Source organism: Micropterus salmoides, unplaced genomic scaffold, assembly GCF_014851395.1.
Source record: "Micropterus salmoides isolate LMB-PRFRI ecotype aquatic unplaced genomic scaffold, ASM1485139v1 Ms_hic_scaffold_14, whole genome shotgun sequence".
In the NCBI taxonomy this organism is placed as follows: domain Eukaryota; kingdom Metazoa; phylum Chordata; class Actinopteri; order Centrarchiformes; family Centrarchidae; genus Micropterus; species Micropterus salmoides.
Genome location: NW_024040485.1, coordinates 16,259,286 through 16,274,402, shown reverse-complemented (window position 1 = coordinate 16,274,402; position 15,117 = coordinate 16,259,286). Strand labels below are relative to the sequence as shown.

General features: G+C 40.8%; 1 protein-coding gene across 7 annotated transcripts in view; it reads left to right on the top strand.

Annotated features, from left to right (window-relative positions):
* Positions 1–15,117, top strand: part of arhgap21b (Rho GTPase activating protein 21b) — a 36,587-nt gene that overhangs the window by 7,308 nt on the left and 14,162 nt on the right. For 4 of the 7 annotated variants that reach the window (XM_038718001.1, XM_038717998.1, XM_038718000.1 and 1 more), the window contains exons 3-8: positions 1,223–1,402; positions 1,555–1,576; positions 6,705–6,797; positions 7,259–7,337; positions 7,421–7,475; positions 11,498–13,070. In XM_038718001.1, the coding sequence (XP_038573929.1) occupies positions 1,223–1,402; positions 1,555–1,576; positions 6,705–6,797; positions 7,259–7,337; positions 7,421–7,475; positions 11,498–13,070 (2,002 nt within the window). Of the gene's footprint in view, positions 1–1,222; positions 1,403–1,554; positions 1,577–6,704; positions 6,798–7,258; positions 7,338–7,420; positions 7,476–9,673; positions 10,122–10,328; positions 10,463–10,530; positions 11,401–11,497; positions 13,071–15,117 lie in introns of those variants that run through there. The other 3 variants (XM_038718004.1, XM_038718003.1, XM_038718002.1) reach the window with 3 other exon arrangements.

Sequence of the window (15,117 nt, the reverse complement as noted above, 5' to 3'; positions counted from 1 at the left end):
ACATTGAATTCCTTATGTGTTCAACACTTGGTTGCCACTTACACTACTAGTGTATTTTATGTTACTATCTCTTTTAGCAATATATAATTAAAAAGTTGAGAAATATCAGTTGCAGAGAAGCAGTAAAACAATTTTCAAAGAGTGCAGTGAAACATGCTTTAACTTGGTACACCCCTCCAGGCACACAATATTTTCTAATGAACCGTTGAATGTGAGGTTGAATGTTCGTCCTGTTCTCTGAGCAATTAGATGAGATGTTGGTGGTTTTAAGTTGGTGTGAACAAACTGTTGCTTGGTTGTTGTTTTTTTTAAAATGTGGCTTGGCTCATTCACTGCTCCTTGCAACAGCTGTATCAAGGGGTAGAGTTGTTCAGATTTATTTTCATCTCTTTTGATCAAAACATAAAGGTCAGATTTGCAGGATTTTTGTTTAGTGTTGGAACTGCATTAATCACAAGTAGACAAAACTCCCGCAAATTCTGGTGATGTTAACATGCAGGTAATTCACTCAGGCTTTCTGGCATTTTAGTCAATATATCTGCCCAGGCAGAGATAGCGTGAATGCAAGCTCATCAAATTCCTCCCACTGTGGGGGAAAGTCTATGTTTCAGGGGGAAGGGGAATGTTTGTTTGAAACCGGGTGAGGAAAACTCTTTTTTTTCAGTGTGGAAATACAAGTTTGAGACAGTTTGAACAGAAGTGTTCCTGAAAGTCATTCTGGAACAGGGAATATGATATGTGGAGATCTGAGAAAAGGGGGGTGTTGCTTCACACACGATGCCACAAAGGTGTGAGGCTATAAATAGTCAGTAAACACAGGGGTGGGTGTCCAAAGCCCTGAAGCTTGACATGCTCTACTCTTTCCAGCTGTGAAAATGGGATACCATGACTTGACTATAAACACTATGCAGCTAGTAATGTTTTTTAAAAGCCCAGTGTCCTCTTAACTATGCCCCACTTTAATGAACGACTGTTGTTGGTGTTAATTTACAGTAACTCCACTTAAAAGCTAATTTGTTTATGTGTATAAATTGGAGGTGGCTTTGAATGTGGTGTAGTTTTAGTTACATTGTCTTTTGGATTTTAGCACTGGAGCTTTCCAGCATTTACACTTTCACTTTTTAAGATTAGAATATCTATCAGATCTCATTCTTGTCAGTGTAAAAGTGAAAGTAGCTCTGCTTGATTTAAAGTTCATTTCTCCACCTTTCTCTTTGTGTAGAATGAATCTCCAGAGTGGAGAAGCCTGGCTGATTCTCCTGCAGCGCAATACCCAGCAGAGGAGGAGTTCTCATGGCCAAGACCTAAAACCGTGCGTTTGCGTCGAACTTCCCAAGGGTTTGGCTTCACCCTGCGTCACTTCATCGTCTACCCGCCGGAGTCGACCATGCACTGCTTTCCGGTAAATGTCAGGGTTGTGTTTGTTATTGAACTTCTCCGAAGCTTTCATGAGTTGCATACACCTGAGTATTGTTTGCTGCAACAAAAATCCTAATACCTAAATTCTATTACCACAAGCAACAAAGTCACTTGAGAATTTGTGTGTTTTTACAGGAAGAAGATCATGGCCGCAGAGGTAAGCAGAAAATCTCAGCTGTTCCTCTTCATTCCTTCCCTTCAGCACTGCTGAGTCAGAGCAGTGACTCTGACTTCTAATGACTCTTAATCCATCCACTCTTTGGCTCTTTTTGCTTCCTTGCGATGAGAACAATGTAGCTCCTGTGTGTCACTGACCTTTGTGGAGGCATGAAAGGTTTGGTCAGCACCACCTGTTTCTGTCCTGCACTAACCCATCTCTTCATATTGTTTCACTTTGTTGTTCTTGCTGCTTTTTTTCTCCCCGCCATAAAAAGGCTGCCAGAAAGAGATGGCTCAATTTTACTGGGTTGTGTGTGTTTGACCCTCTTTCCCCTTGTTATTCTCATACCGCTATTTTTCTCTCTTTTTATAAGGGACAAACAAAACACTAAACCACTAGCATAAGTTGTTGTTTTGTTTAACTATAAAGTTACATACCTTTAAAGGTACTAAAGCAACATTCATTGCCACTAAATGTCATACCAGAGCACCATCATTTCAGATCAAAACAAGTGTGCACCACGACCCATTAGACTTCATTTAGGGTGGAAAAAAACATTTTACCTCACAGATCATCATAAAACACATTTCATTCAGAATCAGAAACAAAATAAAAATCATCAAAACCGTCTTTGTTAGTCATTCAACTGTTCCAACAATAACCAACTCTGGTTTGGTTGAAATAAATCATTAAATCACCTTGTTAGATGAGAAAAGAAACAGGTGTTATATCGCTGTCCTCACAGGCTGAGATAGACACACACACAGGGGGTGTGTCATTCTCTGCTCAGGACGCCATTACTCTACTATATCTTTACATATCAAATAGTTGTTTGCGGCCATATTAATGTTCAGAAACTCCTATACAGAACCTTTAGATTCCTTGTGCGACATAACAATATTTATCACATCCTTATAGTCCAACACCATTTTGGCATGCCCTGTGTCAATACTACATTTTTAAAACAAATGTTTCCGTTATTACTCCTTACAGAAGCCAGCAGTCATGCTCCACACATTTTGCAAAGGGATCCAACATTCCCTAAAAATACATGTTCCCTTAAAGGTTTTTAAAATACATTTTTTTAAATACATAATATTGAAGATGGATATTTTATATAAATAACAACTACATTCATCATGACTCTGCTTTTGCTGAGGACAGAATTCGTCACTTTTACATGGCGGCGGCGGCGGCCCCCCAGTGACCAGTGTCATGTCTTATGCCAAAACATCACTATTTAAATTTGATCTAAAAAGACTCATTTGAAAGTTGGAATAGAATTTCCAGCCCTGGATGGTTGCCAATAAGGCAACTTTAAACTCTGAAATCTTGCGTGAGATTCTTCATGAAAGACATAAAGATACTACATAAAGATGTACCTGCCAACTTCCCCAACTAAAATAACTCTTTGATTACGTTAACTGTGTTACTTCTTTCCAGTAGCTTGTTTGTGGGCTTAACTCTTTGTTTAGTCTGTTGCCTGTTGAGGAGGTTGCTGTCACTGGAATTTATCCAAGCATACAATCAGTAATTCTATTAGACATTTATTTTACTTGGAGTGGAAAATAGTACAGGAAAGCACCACTGCAAGTCATCTAACACATGTTGAGGAAGTGAATAATAATTATTATATGCACTGCAGCACAATGTATCTCTTTTGTTTTCATTGCACATGGGGGGAAACCCCATAAATATTTTCCTCAGAACTTTCCTCAAAGCTAGTCATGTGCAGGTGTGAAACGAGGATGAGTAACAAAATCAAGTATCACAATATTTGTTACCTACTATATATTTTGACATTTTATTTTAGGATTATTGGTGATTTTGAGAAACTGATAAAAGAAAAACATTAGTAATGTGATATGGTGGCCTAGCAGGTGGAGGCATTCATAATTGATCACTCACACACAACACTAGAGTCAGTCAAGCTCAGATGTTTGTCACATGTAACACTGTAAAGCAGCTTTGTAAAGTCAGAAACAATATTACAGTAACCTAAATCCAAGATTTCTTTGTTGTATGACAATATTAATGTTGTAACACTGTCACCCAGCGGTAGATGTAGATTGGTTTAACAGTATGGCGCAAAGATCATGTGAGCTGTTGTGTAGTATGATGTGGAAACACCATTCAATAGAAAGCAGACAGCACAGAGTCACATGGTCATCTGCACATACTCGCCAACATGTGTTCGAATTTGTGGGCAGTCCAGTACTAATGATGATTATTCCTCTCATCCAATTAAAGTCCTGAATGGACTTTACACTTCACGACGTAGCTTTTGATTGGGGTTGTTAATAGACCCCAACCGATAAATTGGGTTGTCAATATGAGCTAATAGCAGATAAATCAGTATCGGTGTTTATAACCCCCGATAAATGCCAATTGAAGAATAAACGGAGAGACAGAAGGCAACATGCATTTGGCCACAAATCCACCACAGAACACAGCAATTAGCTGACATAATCAGCTTTACTTTTGTTCAAAGTACTATTTATAACAATAAAAAAAATTATTTTTAAATTGCATTATGTCATGTGACCTTATTAAGGTCTCCTAACTACACGTAACACATGTTGAGGATAATCTTTGCTTGTTATGTATTTCGGGCTGTAGTTGTTAATGGGCAAAACATTCCTAATGTGTTCAATATGAAGACATTTGTAGAAATATTATTGTATCCACCAAACAACTTTGAACAACTCTACAGTCCAAGCCATGGGAACAAAATGAAGGCCGCTTGCTTTGACCACTGCTTGCTGGAAAGCAAATTAATGGCCACATTGTGTTGATCACTATTTGATAGAACTGATTTTTCTGAAGAAGGCAATATGTGCCAAAACATGGATTTATGAATAAAAACATTGCATCAGAGTTGTGATTGTTACACTTTTGTGCCTCACGGGGCTGCACCATCATCAATTATCTTATTGTATTAGAGTCTGCTGCTTCCCAAGACAAAGCTCTTCTGTCACAACTCTGGGGTCAGGTTCGGGAGCACTTGTGATCTAATGTTTTCTTGTGAACTCTGCTCTCTTTCACATTGAGGAGGGCTGTCTTTTACCTCAATCACAGCTGTCATTTGGTCTGTTTGTGCTCATTGTATACAGGCATTGTTTTTGGTGTTCATTTTGAAACCGCAAACTAAATTTATGAAGATTGGTTGAGTGGTTGCTTATTTTAAGTTTAGTGTGGACAGGGTTTTCTCTGGTTTTAAAGGAACACTTCCAACATTTTTTATGTGTCTGTACTGAACACACAGAGATAAAATTGATATTGATTCAATCTAACTTCGGCTGATATAGCAAACAAAAAGCATCTCCCGTCTCGTGCTAAGTTGCCAACGGCAGTAGTTGATGACATGATGAGTTTATGTAAGATATCTTGCTGTGTTGGATGTCTCTACAGAGTGTAAAGAATTAAGATATCTGTATTGCCCAGAGCAGTCTTGTAGAGCAAAGATAAATGTAGTTGGACTGATTGAGAGTATCATTGTACAGTTAAAGCTTGTTAATTTGATAAGTACAAGTTGAAGAATAGAATCAACTTTATTGCCACATACTATTATTGTTATATGGACAGTACAACGCATGCAAAATTTGTCCTGCATTTAACCCATTGTAATTAGGAGCAGTAGGCAGCCATTGTGCAGCGCCTGGGGAGCAGTTAGGCATTTAGGGGCCTTGCTAGGGCCATCTTTTGCCGTGGTCCATGCTGGACTCGAACCTGCAGCCCTGCTGTTCCCAAGCCAGAGTTAATGCAGCTGTCTGCATTATTTTATGTTCTTGATGGTGGCAATGGGAAAAAGTGAGTTTCTTCCACTATACATTGAAATGTTTACGGTGGCTCATTTTTGAACAGCCCCATTGTGAATATAGTGATACAGTTCTACATTACACCACCAGAGGGAGCATGTCTTGTTGCTGTATTACATAATGAGTCCTCAGGATGTGAGTATGCATGAGTAATCTCATGTGTGGTACAGAGAAGAATGGAGGCATAAGTATGTCTGTGTTTATGAGGTTGTCAAAGGTTTACAGATTATTGACTACTGAGTAATGTTAAGACAACTGTGTGCTTGGGTCCCCTTTTCCAATGCCTAAAACACAAAACGTTCAAAAATAGCTGGTAATGTCTGTCACAGGGGCAAAAGACATGTTTCTCATTAATACATGATTTTCATTGATCATGCCAACGTTTTAAAACTTGTTGTAAGTAAAACTATCACGCCTGTTTGTGTGGTGCCCTTCCCATCAGCTTTAGTTTTTGAACTATCGTGCGCTAACTCACTCTGAATGTTAACTACTAGGGAAGGATTTTAGCCAATCTTTGGCTGTGCCCTGAGCTATTTCTCAGTTTATAAGGAAGAGTGGGAGTTGTGCAGCTGAGCACACGTTCGCTCTACCTTCTTTCAGTCTCTCTTTCTCTCACCCCTCCCTATTTCCTTTCTGTCCTTCTTTTTTTTCTGCAGTCATGCAGCTGCTAGGAGACAGGAGCAGCATGAGCAAACAGGTTTTCTCTCTTTAGCTGCTTTTATCCACCTCCCTAAAACCACATAAATTCCCCCTATTGAGATTTTTCTTTTCTCTGAACCAATTAATAATCACGTCTATTCAAACTGTTTTAATGTGACCAAGCAATCGCCAAGACAGAGTCTGTTCTGCTGTCATAATGTTGATTCACATTGCTCCAAGTCTTGTGACAAACCTCCCAGTTTCTGTCTCATTCTCACACAAAGCTTTTCTCTCTTCTCACCTAAATGTCATGAAACAATTTACTGCTCAGACTGGTACTCATTGGTAGGTTTTGTAGTTGTTATTTTCCACATTTCAGGTTCAGCCTCGGTGCAAGTGAGAGGGTGTAAATACCCTGCAGTATAGAGCTACTTGAAGTTTTAATTTCCTTGCTTCATTTGTAATAAAAAAAGACACATTTAGACAGATCTGTAATATAAGTAAAGGCTCTTTTACCATGGGCAGTCTTCGTCTTTCTGACATTTTGTAAACCAAACACCTCTTTTCAAAAGCAGGTTAAACAAACTTTACTTTTTATATGCGTTCATGTGTTTGCATTGTATACTACTTGTTATATAATGTATGTACGACCTGTTTCTTTTCCTTAGGGAGACAACGGAATAGGCTAGAACCCATGGACACCATTTTCGTGAAGCAAGTCAAAGAAGGTGGCCCTGCTTATGGAGCTGGGCTCTGCACAGGTAATAATCAGTCATCAAACAATTAGTCTCCTTTATTAACCCAAACCTACTAGATATCGACTGGGTGTGAAATTACATAGGAAGTTGTGACTTTACAACATTGCATGCATAATCCTGTAAATGATGCCATACAGAGCAGAAAACTTCCTCTAAGCTTTTGCACTGATGCACTGACTATGTGTTGCAAGCAAAAGGGAAAAACTGCAAGGAGTGTGGTTTTCAGTAGTGGCCTGACAGTTGTCCTGCTGTGAACTCAAGCCATGGAGTCGTAGGAAAATGTTTTTTTGTGCTATTTTTATTTATGGACTGTGATTTACAGCGACTTTATGTTTTAGTGGATACAGATAACCTTCAGCATAGTTTCTGGAAAGTGGCCGATGCTGTCTTAAGACGAAAAACTTACTATTTTACTACCCCTATGTTACTGATGTCAGTACTACTTTTTTTTAAATGCCTATTAGGTGATCGAATAGTGAAGGTGAATGGAGCAAGCATCATCGGGAAAGCCTATTGTGAGGTTATATCCTTGATCCAAGACAGGTGGGGTTTAATATAAATTTGTATAGATTATTCTGATCACTTTATTTTCCCTCCTTTTTAAATTTCCTTTTTGTTCCCAACAGTGGTGATTTTCTTGACCTTTGTGTAATGCCAAAAGATGAGGATATACTGCAACTGGTAAGTTTCTCATTCCTGTTTTTCTAGATAAGATTCGACTTTTCTTTGCATTTTTAAAACACAATGCACTCTGTTTTCCCATAATAATTTACATTATATCTGATCTCACAGAGCTGCTCTAGTTTAAGGTGTTCATGTTGGGACAGTAGTCATGAGATCCAAGCAGCCGGCCTGTCCCATCAGAGATCTCTATCTAGGCCTCCTAATCAGGCCAGAGCAGCATTCCTGTCCTCAAACTGCTGTTGACAGTACAGCCAAAATGGGCCAATTGGATTGGTAGAGCAAGTATTATCTAAATACATATACAGACATATTATCATGGAGTAATATTCACATCTCCATCCATACAGATTATATGTTTTGACACAAAGGCAATAGAGTGTTTTGCCAAAAATGTGTCTTCAAACTTAGCTCTATACAGAATGGACCTACATTAAACAGCTGAGTTGTAGAAAAGTCACTACTCTGGCTGCATCTTCAAGTTCCTCAATGTGTTCAGGCAATATAGATCCACTGCCACAAGGGCAGGATAACGTGACAGCCCCACTGATTTGCGACCTGTGGCAGATTTACGACAAAAGAATCAACAGAATTTGATGGGTGTCTGCTTTCTGTGGTCAAGTATTGCAATAACATGCATGCGTGTTATTTTGGATGGTTTTCTGAAAAGTCTGGCTGATGTAGACCATCAGCTACCCTAAATGGACCTCCCTTACCACACCTAAATGAATGGATACCCAACAAAGAATTATTGAAAAAAAACAACCTTTTTTTTGTTGTACTGTTTGTGTCATCATCAGGTTGTTGTGTAGTGACACGCTCTTTCCATGACTGGTGGATCTGTGACTGCTTCCAAGGAATTTATACATTCCTAGGAAGCAGTTGGCTACACTTTCCATTTCTAAGAAGTCAGATTAGACAGTTTGGTTAAATATATTTCATAAAAAAGGAAAATACCATTTCTGTTGGAAGCTAATTGCCCAGTGTGGCTTAGTACCATGCCCTGAGATCCTTAGTAGGCATATGCAAAAGTGAACGAAGTTGAGTGCAGGCAATTAATATTCAAAATATTTTTTAAATTTAACACTACTACTATATTACAGTATTAGGTAGCAAGGACTTTGTATATGTTGGCTACATTTTTCCTGTGTTAAAATTCAGCTCTCATACCTGTGTGCACTTTATGATCATTAACCTTTTATTATTTTATGCAGTTATGCAGCTACTATGCATTCTGCCCGTTCAGGGTACAGAGAAGATGCACTTATCTGTTTCATATCTATAGTAAATCACATTAAGTGCTTTGTCAGGATGCTCAGGAATCTTCTCCTATGGGCTTATTGTTCTCTGACAGCCTGTTTATGAATTATATAATGAAATAGCATGGCTGTTTTCTTTACCTGAAATGTTCCCTTGTGGATCCTTGTCCAGTTTGAATCCTCACAATTAAATTGATAGGCGATTTAATTAATCATTAAGGAGAATGGCATCCAGAATTGCAATATCAATGTGTATTGTTTTAACAACCAGTCATTTATCTCTTTAAGTAGCACATCCTTCCAAAAATATGCAAGCAGTCATTTATCTAAACATTTCAAATGTGGTGTCAATGCTCTTTATTATTTAGATTTTAACATGCTATAATCAGTCAATGAAAATTAAACTTCTAATGTCACAGAAAAATAAAATGTTCACATCCACATAACCCTATTCTTATATTATCAGTATTTTATCCTTTCTTATAACTAATGGACTGTTACTCCACCCCTCTTCCCTGTTGGGTCCTCCCCCTCTCTTGTTGCACAGTAAAAGGCCAGCAGCCACACAAAAAAATATCTATTAATGTAGGCAGGCAAACTGATGAGGGCTGTCTATAAGAACAAGAGGAATATTGGAGATGCGAGTAGGATGACACTTCACTGTAGGAGGCAGCACACGCTGACTGCTAGGAGACAGGCAGCAGTTGCTTAGCAAAGTGACGGAGAGAGTATGCATTCAGGCAGCAAAAAAAGGGAGGGAACTGTACACCAGGAAATCAGAGGAAATACTGGGCTGGGGAAAAAAGAAGGGAACAGCATGAATGATGAGCTGAAACCAGTAGATAAAATCAGCTGACTGCTCTGTGTTTTGAACAGGTTGATGCTAAGGGAACAGGAGAGTGGAGGAAGGAGTGGGAGGGGGAGCTGTACCATCAGAGCTGAATGTATAATCAGCAGTTGCTGCTTCTGTCATGTGAGCAATAGCAGAGGGAGGGAGGGGGAGAGAGAGAGAGAGAGAGAGAGACATAGACTGGAGGCACCTTGTTCAGTTAGCGTAATATTCTGGCTGAAGATGGATAGAACCATGGAGACTTAACAGCAGCTTGAGAGGCAAGCTTCTGCTCCTGCCACCTCACACAGGACAGACTGGCACAGGCAGGTGGTAACGTGGCAACCCCTGCTACATCTCTGCTTCTTCATCCCTGTGTACTGCTGCTGCAGCTCTAGTATATTTTTAGCATGTCAAGCCCAGGCATTGCTGTGGATGCTTTTTTTACAATGTGTGCATTTTGCTTTTTCTCTTCCACCCTGTCTCCCTTGATTTTCTTAACACTCTCATTTTCACATGCTGTAACGGCAGCCTTTTTCTCGTGGAACAACTAATCTGGTAAGCAAACAGCAGACTAGGTAGCCACTTGACGTTGACATGTTCTGCTTGCCGTCTCATTTTGCATATGTCATGCATGTCGGCATCATCATTACAGGATGTGGTCTTCAGATTTTACATTATTGCTATTTAGTTGCCATGATTGACTTAAATGAATTGAATGATTGAAATAATGGTCCTTTCTGTGTTGGTCATTCAAATGTTTAGACTGTAGAAATGGCCGATGGACTGTGCCTGCAGTACCTGTTAGATTGAGCACTCGAGTTGGCGTCCAGCTGGCATCTCAGTGAAGCCTCGCCCCTTCTTCATCCTCCATGCCAGATGTCATTAGTGTGATAAAGGCCAGTGACCTCTGAACTACCCTGCACACTCATGCTTACAAAGGGAGGAACAGACTCTGGCACTGATAGCTGTGGCACACAGATCTTTATGTAAGATTGTAATTTGACACCAGATAGCAGGATCAGAGTCCTCATACCTTCACATGCCTTGTTGTATGAGCAGTATGTTAGAGTAAAGAAGATGAATGTAGTGAGGCTTACAAGTCCAGCAAAGCTCCAGCTTTGTTTTTATATTAATTAAAAAGGGATTTTATTGGTATCTGCAGTACAATGGTAGAGGCTTCCAAACCTTGGTTGATAATCAGGCAAGCTAAATATAGCACCTTTCTATGAGGGATGGGAAACCTCCTGTCTGTCTGAGGTTAAAGTCTGTCAGTCTGTCAGGTGGGAGAATGAAGACACTGGTTACCTGTTAACATCTATGTAATTTTTTACTGTACATTTTTATGTATGTTTAAATATGTTGAGTGTTAGCTGCTTGATTGCCTTATTTAACATGTGTATTGATTGTTACAGTCTTTGCTGAAAATGTCACAGTGCAGGCAAAATATTGAGTTTGGTTCAAATATATACCCTTCTACATGTATCATATGGTGCTTGCAGTTATATTGGATATTAATGTCTTCCATAGACAAGAGGCGTTTTTCTTCAAACTGAAAATCACAGCTGTTGGGTAGCAATAAACCACTGTTGTCTGGAGAACACATGCCCGAAGAATTAAGAAAGACAACATAAAAATCCGGTTTGAACCACCATCATAAGTCTCTCAGTGAAAAATATTTTCTACAGTGAAGATTACCATGAGAGCTCTAAATAAGGAGCAGATGAAGACCAATGACACCCCTGAACTGCTAACGCCTCCACTCACTCATGCTGCACCATGCACTGCCCCCACACATGCATCCAGTAGCATTTGTAATATCACGCTTGACTTGTCTGTAAGCATCTATTAGCACACTGTTGAATTTTACAAACACTTGCTAATGCATATTGCACTGTATCTATTGTAACACTGCTTTGTTGCTCTGTCTCTAGGCCTACTCCCAGGATGCATACCTCCGTGGCCACAGCAGCTACAGTGGAAATGCCCGTCACATTCCTGAGCCACCCCCAGTATGCTACCCCAGAATAGACTGTAAGCCTACGGGCATGGCCCAGGCGACAGACTCAGCTGAGCAGGTCTGCCGAGGGCCGACAGCACCTTCTGACCATGGGTACCGCAAGGAGATCACTGTGCCCCCATCTCCTCCTCCTCAGCCATATCCAAAAACCCAGATGGCAGTGTGCATGCGCAACGACAGTGTGAGGACTGTGGTGGTTCCTCCTGATACAGCTCATATGGGGCGCATGGGTCCAACACATAGGATAGATTACATGGAACCTGTCTTTGTCAGGGGGAGGCCTGGGTCACTGGCTCAGTATCCTCACCCTCGAAAGGCTGATGTCTATCCTGCTGGTCCAGGAATGCTTCCGTATGGAGGTCAGGCACCTCACTACCCAGTCAACAATCAAAACATTGATTGGCGCACCTACCAAACGTACAGGGAGTACATTGACAACAAAGGAATCCATTCCCATGGTAGTCGGACTATCCAGGAGAGGCTGGATAATTTGCGAGCTACCAGTCAGACCCCCTTTGGCGCTAGTCATCATATTTCCCTGGGAGACTGGGCCCCTAAGGGAATACGACGGAGGAGTACATCCCATGAACGGTCATACCAGGGACCTCCACCCCACTTTCAGATTGCCCCACGCAGTGCTTCGCAGGACCGCATCAGCCGTGCAGAGAGAGTGGGTGAAACCAGGAACTGGCCTCCTCGAAGCGTGTCCCAAGATGGCCTTATGCACAAAGCCCGGGCACACTCCACAGACTATGTTGACCCTGCAGAGCTGGCTCGGCCCAGTGAGAGGAGAGGAGGTTATGGAAGGACAAACCAAGGTACAAGACCCAGCAGACAGTCTATCCCCAGACATGGCATGCTCTACAGGCCTTCTGTTGGATACAGCGGTGGCATGAGGGGTGCGCCCAACCCTTCTCTCTACTCTAAAGGACCAGATTCTCTTCAGACCCGCTCCTCACCCATGCTCTCAGACAGATCCTCACATTTTGGAAAGAGCACAAGTGCTGAACATTCTCTTGCTGACCAAAGAGGTGCAGGCAAAGGAAACCATGTGGTCCACCCTACCCAGCAAGTCCAGAGCAGGATGCGGTCTGAAACCATGCAGCCTGTAGAGTCAGGCAGAGACACAGCATTGGTAGGACACAGGTCTTCTTCATGCTCCACATCGAAACAGATGCCGCATAGGCTTAGCATCCCCAAACCACCTCAGCCAGAGTCCCAGAGTCAGGTCAATGGGCGAAGCCCCACAGAGACTGGAGTTGTTCTAAGGGAGAAGACCCCCGCTGGAAAGAACCCCAGCCCTCTGCGGCACCCTTCCTACATCTTGGCTGTAGCTGACGACGGAGCAGATTCCACAGCAGATGTGGTGGCATGCTGGCTTCCCAATGATGCACGTCGAGAGATACACATACGCCGTCTTGGGGAACAATGCCACACCTCCTGGTCCAGCAACCTGGATGAGTCTCTGGACTCCATTCCATTCATTGGTAAGAGAATAATCAACTGTAAGCCTTTCCGCCCCACGTTGTCATAGCAACAACAGCAGGCAGTAGTAACACAAGACAGACTGGTAGCGCCGATACTGTAGTTAGTTAAAGGGCTTCCACCATAGATGCTAAATAGATGGATGGAAAACTGACTGTGGAGTCTGTAGACCGCTACACCGCGTTTCATTGTTAATCTGATTCAGGGTATTGGTGTGTGGATATACAGTGCTGGGGAGATGTTTAGAAATAAAGTAATTTTCCTGGGAAGATGTTTATTAATTAGGTTTTGTGGCATTCACAGAGGTTTTGTGGGATATTCAGCTTAACTGGGGTGGAGTGAAGGATGGCTTAAGCCTTTTGAAATATATTGGATTTCTCCACTTAATACATTGTTGTCTTGGTTGGTCTTCAGGATGGATTAAATTATGGTTCAGTTGTCCCATAATGCATTTCCTGGTGATTAAATTGTTTGTCTTCTCATTTTTGTTTGCAGAGCTTTGAAAAGCAGTTTTCAAAATTTTTTCACCCATACCCTTTGAGAGGTTATGAGAATGTTTTGCTTTTCACTGCTTTGTTTCAGGTCTTGGAAATTGCAATAGACACATTATTAAATCTAATCAGAATTTTACAGCCAATGTTTTCTGTGCTTTCAGTCTTGTTGTAGAGAATCTGTTGTAATCAGTTCAGCAGTGAGACAATATTCATAATTGATGGGAACTCTCAGCATGTTTATTGGTGTGCCTTGATGAGACCAGAGCTATAGTTACATTGCTGGAGGCAAGACTGAGTATGCCAAATACCAGTCTTTCTGGGATACCATGTAATGTAGTAAAATGGAAAAGTTAGGCCTCTGTAAAGAGTGGATTTGTTTTAGTGGATTTGTTTTAGGTCTTGGTGTTACTTCTGTATGATTAGGCTGGCTCTTAAGAGAAATGGTAAAGTCTGCATATTGCTGGTGGTTTTAACTTGATCTTAAACTTTTTTTAAACATTCTTTGGTGGCTGATCTGTTTATGTTTTGGAAGGATGTAAAGGGAACAGTTTGCACTGTGCAGGTAGACTGGAGGAACTAGGTCACAGGCAGCAACAGTACTGGAAGTTTTTAGTTTGTCTGTTTCTTTTCTCATCTAACAAGGTGATTTAATGATTGATTGATTTAATGAAGGTATAACTTTAGAAGCCTGTTCACTATTAATTTCAGACATTTAGCCTAATAATCTACGCTGAGTTGCCAATTTGTACACACCAGCTAAAAATAATGCCAAACTCTGCATATACTTTCATGAAGATTAAACTGATTGACCTGTAGGCTGTAGTTAGTTTTGCTTTTGCGTTGTACTAAGAGTTGCTACTTAATATTTTGTCCAGCCTGTTTAGATAGCGTTGGGTTGAAGGATTGCCTTCAGATGTGGGCAAGTGCAGCTGCTGTTGTGTAAACTTAAAAAGCTAAAGTTTGTCTGAGTTCATGTTGTCATTTATTTGTTTGGGTAAGTAGGGATTATTACAATGTTTTTAAACCTGGGCCAGCAGTTTGTTGTTTACATAGAGAAACAGCTAGCGAGACTTTAATTCCTAACTTTACTCCAACACAACAAACTTCTCTCTGACTCAACGTTTCCACGTCGATTTCAGAGCAAGAATTGACCTTGAGCAAGACTTCTGTTTCTGGTTTAGTAATGAGGCGTGTTACCGGGTGCTGGTAGGGATCCTTTCAACTATATCAGGTTTTTTAGGGGCGGTGGGGGTGGACATTGACTAGCAGTTATGTACAGCGTGCTATCCTCGACAACCCAGCTGTATTTTAACATTAACACAGATCTTTATTAGCTAGGCTCCTGACATGCTTGCTAATAAATTATTTGAAGACTGACGTTTTGTTAAAAACATAGATACATTAACTTATCAGAGTTAACTTGAATGCATTAGTATTGGACAAATTTGTGGAGAGGTGTTCATCTTATTGCACTTTTCCTTACTCTAGGTCACGTGACCCCCTCTTCTCCACACAGTGCTAATTTTAAAGTTTGTGGTCTTGAACGTAGGTAATG